The 9,850-nt window shown below is 42.8% G+C and overlaps 1 protein-coding gene across 1 annotated transcript; it reads right to left on the bottom strand.

Annotated features, from left to right (window-relative positions):
• Positions 1–2,417: 2,417 nt before the first annotated feature.
• Positions 2,418–3,253, bottom strand: LOC124265238. The gene is made up of 2 exons (XM_046700032.1): positions 2,780–3,253; positions 2,418–2,618 (listed from the first exon to the last, which is right to left on the bottom strand). The coding sequence occupies exons 1-2, from the start codon at positions 2,978–2,980 to the stop codon at positions 2,418–2,420; spliced, it is 402 nt and encodes a 133-aa protein (XP_046555988.1). The 5' UTR covers positions 2,981–3,253.
• Positions 3,254–9,850: the final 6,597 nt, after the last annotated feature.

The raw sequence follows: 9,850 nt of genomic DNA, 5'->3' as shown, positions 1-9,850 counted from the left end.
ATCGGGAAATGTAAATAATGTGTAATAGTGATTTCGTTTCAGTTTGTCCTTTTGACAATTTTGATCTTTATGAAACGGTCAATAATAATGAAAAGAATAGTTCCTTATTATATATTCCTAGGACTAACTGATATGTCGAATCCATGTAGAAATGATACGACTTCAATATTGACAGATCAGTGTAACAGCAGTATCTGTTAATAATGAATTCCAATCGATCATTCTTTCATTTATAACTAAAAACAGGAAGGGACCCTTATAAAATATTTATTACATTGGAATTATGCAACAGTTATTTGCGTGTTTGTGCCACAAGGGGCATGCTGACCACAACAACAGAAACAAGGGGCAACATTGGAAATGCCTTTAATAGTTCTAGAGATTGCAATGCTAATGAGTGAGATGTTATTAAAAGGTAGGGCAATTGTTGTGTCTAAACAGATGACAATGGTCGATAAGTTGTGATCTCCTTTGCTGACACAAATAGACTTTCCACTTAAGTATTATCTCATCCTTGGCAATCGCCCTCTGGTGCCATTATGGAGCCAGCGGTCAAATCTAGTTTCTATATTATATACTAGCCACAAAAAGATACACAAAGGGAATGGAAATATACATTGAAACTACCGTAAATACAAAAGTAAACACAGCAGTCAGTCAATTGAATTAAACACGACGTATGTGCTACGTTTCTTGACGTCAGTGGTTTCGCCATGGGCACGTGTAACACGTTTATGCATGTGCATCTGCATGTGGGGCACGTGTGACACGTTTATGCAAGTGCATCTGCATGTGGGGCACGTTGAACACGTTTATGCATGTGCATCTGCATGTGGGGCACATGTAACACGTTAATGCATGTGCATCTGCATGTGGAGCACATGGATTTAAAAAAACTTCTGTTGTTTTAGGAAACGTAATTGTTAGACTTTGATCGATCTCAAAATTAAACGATTAATAAATAGCACGTCATGCCACGATTCAAGACCTGTCACAATTCGTTGGTTTCACATTATTTTTCACTCGCTGTGAGCATGCGCAGAGCGTGTGAAAAATATCCACTGCATGTTTCCGGTTTGGCCGTATGCTTATCGATAGTGTAAATACACTCTAAATAAAAGCTGTTATAAAAACGATTTACGTTGTGACAACTGTTCATAGCTGAGTTGCATACTTCCATTTGCCTCTGCTTTTCAATACTTGATGTCCTATTTTGGTTGCAACTCCATCAGAGATGTGTTTGTTTAGTTGTGAGCAGGGGATGTGCGGGAAGGCCGGTGGTGGTGAGATGTCTATATACAAGAGCTTGTTGACATAAATGAAGCTATTTATTTAACTAATCCCGGCCTCTGTTTCATAAATCAATTGGGATCAGTTATATTCGACATAAAACTATATATTTGTTTTGATTTTTGTTTTCTTTGGAGTGTTTACACTATCGATAAACATACGACCAAACCGGAAACATGCAAGTGGATATTTTTCGCACGCTCTGCGCATGCGCACAGCGAGTTGAAAAGTAATGTGAAACCAACGAATAGCATCATGAGGCTCTTGGGAGGATATGGGGAACGAGGTGGTTGCGCTTTATGATCCACACACCAAACAGTTTTGACACCTTATCAGACCCATAATAAAGATCGCTTACATGCAGACGTCCACACGTCACAACGTCAAGACAGAAAAGCTTATTTTACAAATTTTGCTAAGTTAATTAGGATATTCACTTAATCACAACTTTTAACTCGTGAGGCCATGCATGTCAATAACACAGTGTTGGGGGAAAGGTCAGTTTATTTCTGACAACATAAAAGTACACATTAAAAATTCCTCCTTATAATATACAAGCAATAAAAGTTTAATTATCACAGAAGTTAAGAAAGCTGGAAGGGAGGGTGGTCGCGGCTCGTGCTATGCGCTGACTGGGGTTCTCAGAGGTCGTCTCGTGTGCGTATTCCTCCGCGCCCCAGGTCACAGGTCACAGCCAGTTAAAACAAAATAATTCCCGCTTGGGATATTAGTTTTACATTAACTCGTGAGGCCATGCATGTCAATAGTAACAAAGTGTTGGGGAAAGGTCAGTTTATTTCTGACAACATAAAAGTACACATTAAAATTCCTCCAAATCCCCCAACACTTTTTCACTCAAACACTTTGTGCCGCCGCTACAACCATCATGGCTTTTGCGAAATTATGATGCACCTCGCTTTTGATAGTTACACATCTCTCAAATGCATTTGATTTCCAATTACCGTGAAGTTTTATATCAAGGGCGAAACCCCTCGCCTGAAGGAGTGTCCACTGTAGTCTGCTGGTCGGTATCCGCATGCGCACAAGACACTTTTTAGAGTTTTACAAAGGTTGAGTAAGGGCGACAGTTGACTTTTTCCGCCTCACAGAATGCAAACAGATGATAGTCAAGTGATAATCCATGTTGGAGCTGACCCAGGGCAGAGTGGAGACCCCGGTAACGCAGATAACGGCACCCTCAGGACCCTCTGGCCGAACTGTATGGTCTTAGTGTGTCTGACAATCAGCTCCACATAGTTGTCGTACCATACAACATCACTTATACACAGCTGCTTAACATTATTCGTATAATCTGGCTTTTCAATTTCCTAAAGAAAGTGAAGAAGGCGGTGAGACAAGCTGCCCAGAAAGCAATGTTGAAGTGGCGACTCACATCAAGTTTTTTATATATTTGTCCTAAAATCTCTGGTGTTATCGATAGTTTTTGGACTGGTGGTTTTCCTTTAAGCCTGAGGATACCCTTCCGAACTAGTCCGAGTGTCCAGTCCGTAAGTGGGTCGTCGAGTCCCGCCTCCAGGTGAAGCAGTCTCACCATGTTAAGATATCCCGGGATACTGCTGGGGCTGAGTGACCGCGCCAAGAAGGCACGGTACCGTAGGAGTGTAGTTCCGCTCGCTGGCACCGGAATTAGGGCGAAGTACAGACAGAAGCGGAAGTAGGTCTTGGCCATAGACGTATATGTTTTCTTAGGAGAGTTGGCATACGCAGATTGCTTGTAGAGAGTCACTTCGTTGTCTAGTCGTACTAGCTCTGCGCCCACTGGTCCTGTAGAAACAGCATGGATTTAAGGACATGTGATCACAGAATATGTTAATTCCTCGTTTGTTCAACCACTGTTTATTTTCAAGCATATGTAATCGAGAGATTTTGTCACTTGTAACATTTTGTACTCCATGAATATGTCTAGCCGTCAGATAGAACCCATACGACGCAGACAACCAGAACAGTTTGCGGAGAATACGCATGATCACTACGTTTGGCGATGTACCCTTGTTGATACTAAACCTAGTGGTAGTATTGTCCATGTAGACGACTATGTGCCTACCACTCCATGCAGATGCCCACCGCTCCGCCGACTGCCGCTAGTTCTTTTACATTTATGTGTGCTTCGCTAACTTCGCTCATATCCGCACTCCACGCAGTATAGAACCAGTCGCCCTGATAAACGCCGCCGCCGCCGCCGCCTACTTCGCACGCATCAGTGGTAAATTCATCATAAGATACCGGCTCACCCCTAACTGCAAAGGTAGTACCATTAAACTACTACAGAAGTCCGCCCACCACTGAATGTCTGCTCTGGCCTCTTTGTTTAAGGTCACGTAGAGTTGTTGATTTCTAACGCTGATGCAGAGCAATTTCCGTAGACTGGTTGTTGCTTTTGTTATTGTTTTTCTCCCGTGAGTACCCAGATGATATCCCAGAATTCATGACTGGTTCGTTACCTCTGCTGCGCCACCGCCATGCGCACTTGATAGAAAACGTATAGACTGATCAACAAAGATGAAATCTTTTTTACTCGATAATCTTGATGTTGTTGTAAAATTATGTAGACTGTGATGAATAATTTGGTTTCTTATAAAAAAAATATTCACTTTGATAAAAATGCTGATTTTGATGTAAAAGTTTGATTTCATAGTAATGTTGACATCATTTTGTCATTTCTGGAGTTACTGCATCAGGACCAGGAGCTTTACCGCCCATCAGATTGTCAATAGCATCTATACGTTCATTATGCTTGATTTCACAGTTCAGAGTATTGTTTATGGTATCATTATTGCATGCACAGTAATTATGTACATCGTGATGTTCAAGAAATTGACTGGCTTCTCTTACATGGTTTTGGTCCGTATTCTTATGACGTATATTCATTACACTTTCGAAGTTATCGACCTACTGCAGTTTATATCAGTTGATTTATCCGTTGTTAGGCGGTTAACGAGGCTCCAAAACGACTTCGAGTTTTTTTTAAATAGACGATAACAGATTGATCATATTTTCCTCATGATTTTCCTTTTTGGTGCGGTATGAGCTGCCGGTATGAGTTTCGTAGACTTCGAAATACTGTCCCAAAATGCTGTACCCCAGTAGATCGAAAACAATCTAAGTTGGTATATTTCAGCTGCTAACAGGATACGACAACGTCGTCCCGCCATACGACCGATCCTGACGCAACGTCATCGAGAACACCGTCATTAAGGAGAGCGTAGGTTTAACATTTCCCGTAGTGACGGACGTCAACGTGCAAGTACTATGTATCACTCATCGCTATAAAATATCCTTCCGATGCTACTATAACTTCTGGCCATAGTGTATCCTTCCGCACCTAAACCATATCCTACTGATAGATTATTTAACAATGTAACTGGGATATATCTGCCTGAGATTGACCATAGATTTTGTTAGATTATTAGCGACAGCGCGGCTGCTGGAATGTAAGAATACATGTATACGGTTTGGGCTCAAGGTTTAACTTTTACAGCAACCAAACACACACTAGGTGTACGGAGATTACGATGTTTAAATAGATTCACGTATTTACAGCTATGCTATGCTACCAGACAGGGATATGTTAGGTTAAACTGATCCCAACAGTCCTGTCTTGTATCAATCAGATAATAATCACTTATATTATTTTGATCGATGGATTACAATAGGTGTATAAAGATAGAGCTTTTGCGTAATTAAATGTGAACTTATACTGTTCCGATGTTAGTTTCTTATGCAAACTTATTGTGGCTTAATAATTTGAAAAAAGTGTCGCCAAAAGAAAGAGCAGTGCGTCCCCCGTTGGACTGAGATCATATGCAACCCAGTCATCACAGCTTAGAAACAGACAACTTTTGTTTCAGATTATTCAAAGCAGTTTAAATCAGCCTGAAGTGACTGAATTTTATGTAACTGTATACACATAGTTTTAATCATTCTCACACTCCTGCCAATCCCGGAAGCGTGAACAAAGGCATGACTGGTAACGGTATACATAGCTGTGGGGCCATCAGAACATCAAATATAGATGGGTGACGTCAGCCCAAAGTAGACTTGAACCGCATTGATGTAATATGGATGTTAAATGTACACATTATCGACAGGATCGGGAAATACATACTAGTATTCCATTCAAAAGCGATTCTAGGTGAAAAATCGATATATTTCTGAAAAACGATATCTAGGATAGATATCAGTTGTACAAAAAGTAGAACAATGGACAGCCCGGGACTTCTCACGTGGACAATGGCTTCTGACGCACAGAAACAGCCGGCTAACTAAAACCTTAATTGATACGGCGTTGATTGTATAAAGAGTATTTCGGCAGGATCAGTATTGCGACTTCAGTGTTGTGTGAACAAATAACAATGCGAGATCAGTTTTGCATCACATTTCAAGAACTGAATCATATCCCGGAATTGTTAATGTAATACTATCGATAAACAATTCACGCCCTATTCCTTCAGCACATCTCTGATCGCAAACATTGTTTTCAAATTGTTATGCTCATTTCTTCTTAATGTCAGTAAAGCGACAATCAAGTCCATTGTAATAGGCAATTGATCCACGTATTGTTATGGATCCCATGTGTACAGACCAGTTCTTATTATTCATAGGAGCGAATTATCTTCTGATCTTTCTAGACCCTCATCAATTTAGCCAATAGGCCAGAGTGGGATTGCTCTTTTGAACAACGACTACATAATGGAAAAAGAATTTGGTGAGCAGCTTCCACATTGGAAACGAACATATTCGAGTGTTTTCTCCAGCTTAAACAATGTTTTGGTTTCTATCCATAATGTTACAGAATTACCTGTAGTTGTAGACCAGGGCATACAATGTATAGTCTATCCATAATGTTACAGAATTACCTGTAGTTGTAGACCAGGGCATACAATGTATAGTCTATCCATAATGTTACAGAATTACCTTGTAGTTGTAGACCAGGGCATACAATGTATAGTCTATCCATAATGTTACAGAATTACCTGTAGATGTAGACCAGGGCATACAATGTATAGTCTATCCATAATGTTACAGAATTACCTGTAGTTGTAGACCAGGGCATACAATGTATAGTCTATCCATATCCATAATGTAGACAGGGGCATACAATGTATAGTCTATCCATAATGTTACAGAATTACCTGTAGATCAGACCAGGGCATACAATGTATAGTCTATCCATAATGTTACAGAATTACCTGTAGATGTAGACCAGGGCATACAATGTATAGTCTATCCATAATGTTACAGAATTACCTGTAGATGTAGACCAGGGCATACAATGTATAGTCTATCCATAATGTTACAGAATTACCTGTAGATGTAGACCAGGGCATACAATGTATAGTCTATCCATAATGTTACAGAATTACCTGTAGATGTCTATACAATGTATAGTCTATCCATAATGTTAGAATTACCTGTAGTTGTAGACCAGGGCATACAATGTATAGTCTATCCATAATGTTACAGAATTACCTGTAGTTGTAGACCAGGGCATACAATGTATAGTCTATCCATAATGTTACAGAATTACCTGTAGTTGTAGACCAGGGCATACAATGTATAGTCTATCCATAATGTTACAGAATTACCTGTAGTTGTAGACCAGGGCATACAATGTATACCATAATGTCTACAGAATTACCTGTAGTTGTAGACCAGGGCATACAATGTATAGTCTATCCATAATGTTACAGAATTACCTGTAGTTGTAGACCAGGGCATACAATGTATAGTCTATCCATAATGTTACAGAATTACCTGTAGTTGTAGACCAGGGCATACAATGTATAGTCTATCCATAATGTTACAGAATTACCTGTAGTTGTAGACCAGGGCATACAATGTATAGTCTATCCATAATGTTACAGAATTACCTGTAGATGTAGACCAGGGCATACAATGTATAGTCTATCCATAATGTTACAGAATTACCTGTAGCATACAATTGTAGACCAGGGCATAGACAGGGCATACAAGTCTATCCATAATGTTACAGAATTACCTGTAGTTGTAGACCAGGGCATACAATGTATAGTCTATATGGAGTCAGCCTGCTGTGTCCCAGTGGGGTACTACAGTTACCGGAGATAGCAAGGATGGAGTCAGCCTGCTGTGTCCCAGTGGGGTACTACAGTTACCGGAGATAGCAAGGATGGAGTCAGTCTGCTGTGTCCCAGTGGGGTACTACAGTTACCGGAGATAGAAAGGATGGAGTCAGTCTGCTGTGTCCCAGTGGGGTACTACAGTTAGAGGAGATAGCAAGGATGGAGTCAGTCTGCTGTGTCCCAGTGGGGTACTACAGTTACCGGAGATAGCAAGGATGGAGTCAGTCTGCTGTGTTCCAGTGGGGTACTACAGTTACCGGAGATAGCAAGGATGGAGTCAGTCTGCTGTGTTCTAGTGGGGTACTACAGTTAGTGGAGATAGCAAGGATGGAGTCAGCCTGCTGTGTTCCAGTGGGGTACTACAGTTACCGGAGATAGCAAGGATGGAGTCAGTCTGCTGTGTCCCAGTGGGGTACTACAGTTAGTGGAGATAGCAAGGATGGAGTCAGTCTGCTGTGTCCCAGTGGGGTACTACAGTTAGTGGAGATAGCAAGGATGGAGTCAGTCTGCTGTGTTCCAGTGGGGTACTACAGTTAGTGGAGATAGCAAGGATGGAGTCAGTCTGCTGTGTCCCAGTGGGGTACTACAGTCCTGCTGTGTTCCAGCGGGGCGGAGATAGCATGGGATGCAAGTCAGTCTGCTGTGTCCCAGTGGGGTACTACAGTTACCGGAGATAGCAAGGATGGAGTCAGTCTGCTGTGTCCCAGTGGGGTACTACAGTTAGTGGAGATAGCAAGGATGGAGTCAGTCTGCTGTGTCCCAGTGGGGTACTACAGTTAGTGGAGATAGCAAGGATGGAGTCAGTCTGCTGTGTCCCAGTGGGGTACTACAGTTAGTGGAGATAGCAAGGATGGAGTCAGTCAGTCTGCTGTGTCCCAGTGGGGTACTACAGTTAGTGGAGATAGCAAGGATGGAGTCAGTCTGCTGTGTTCCAGTGGGGTACTACAGTTAGTGGAGATAGCAAGGATGGAGTCAGTCTGCTGTGTTCCAGTGGGGTACTACAGTTACCGGAGATAGCAAGGATGGAGTCAGTCTGCTGTGTTCCAGTGGGGTACTACAGTTAGTGGAGATAGCAAGGATGGAGTCAGTCTGCTGTGTTCCAGTGGGGTACTACAGTTAGTGGAGATAGCAAGGATGGAGTCAGTCTGCTGTGTTCCCAGTGGGGTACTACAGTTAGTTGGAGATAGCAAGGATGGAGTCAGTCTGCTGTGTTCCAGTGGGGTACTACAGTTAGTGGAGATAGCAAGGATGGAGTCAGTCTGCTGTGTTCCAGTGGGGTACTACAGTTAGTGGAGATAGCAAGGATGGAGTCAGTCTGCTGTGTTCCCAGTGGGGTACTACAGTTAGTGGAGATAGCAAGGATGGAGTCAGTCTGCTGTGTCCCAGTGGGGTACTACAGTTAGTGGAGATAGCAAGGATGGAGTCAGTCTGCTGTGTTCCAGTGGGGTACTACAGTTACCGGAGATAGCAAGGATGGAGTCAGTCTGCTGTGTCCCAGTGGGGTACTACAGTTAGTGGAGATAGCAAGGATGGAGTCAGTCTGCTGTGTCCCAGTGGGGTACTACAGTTAGTGGAGATAGCAAGGATGGAGTCAGTCTGCTGTGTTCCAGTGGGGTACTACAGTTAGTGGAGATAGCAAGGATGGAGTCAGTCTGCTGTGTTCCAGTGGGGTACTACAGTTAGTGGAGATAGCAAGGATGGAGTCAGTCTGCTGTGTCCCAGTGGGGTACTACAGTTAGTGGAGATAGCAAGGATGGAGTCAGTCTGCTGTGTCCCAGTGGGGTACTACAGTTAGTGGAGATAGCAAGGATGGAGTCAGTCTGCTGTGTTCCAGTGGGGTACTACAGTTAGTGGAGATAGCAAGGATGGAGTCAGTCTGCTGTGTCCCAGTGGGGTACTACAGTTAGTGGAGATAGCAAGGATGGAGTCAGTCTGCTGTGTTCCAGTGGGGTACTACAGTTAGTGGAGATAGCAAGGATGGAGTCAGTCTGCTGTGTCCCAGTGGGGTACTACAGTTAGTGGAGATAGCAAGGATGGAGTCAGTCTGCTGTGTCCCAGTGGGGTACTACAGTTAGTGGAGATAGCAAGGATGGAGTCAGTCTGCTGTGTGTCCAGTGGGGTACTACAGTTAGTGGAGATAGCAAGGATGAGTCAGTCAGTCTGCTGTGTTCCAGTGGGGTACTACAGTTAGTGGAGATAGCATAGCAAGGATGGAGTCAGTCTGCTGTGTTCCAGTGGGGTACTACAGTTAGTGGAGATAGCAAGGATGGAGTCAGTCTGCTGTGTTCCAGTGGGGTACTACAGTTAGTGGAGATAGCAAGGATGGAGTCAGTCTGCTGTGTTCCAATGGGGTACTACAGTTAGTGGAGATAGCAAGGATGGAGTCAGTCTGCTGTGTCCCAGTGGGGTACTACAGTTAGTGGAGATAGCAAGGATGG

This window comes from Haliotis rubra, unplaced genomic scaffold (assembly GCF_003918875.1).
Source record: "Haliotis rubra isolate DU_JTF1 unplaced genomic scaffold, ASM391887v1 Scf121, whole genome shotgun sequence".
Taxonomy (NCBI): domain Eukaryota; kingdom Metazoa; phylum Mollusca; class Gastropoda; order Lepetellida; family Haliotidae; genus Haliotis; species Haliotis rubra.
Note: the sequence above shows the minus strand (reverse complement) of the source record. Positions and strands in the feature narration are given on the sequence as shown.

Bases quoted from the DNA above. Each gene is read 5' to 3' on its own strand.
- LOC124265238 (XM_046700032.1), bottom strand. From the start codon at position 2,980: ATGGCCAAGACCTACTTCCGCTTCTGTCTGTACTTCGCCCTAATTCCG. The intron at 2,619-2,779 runs GTTCGGAAGGGT...CACTTTCTTTAG, and splicing joins CGGACTGGACACTCGGACTA to GAAATTGAAAAGCCAGATTA.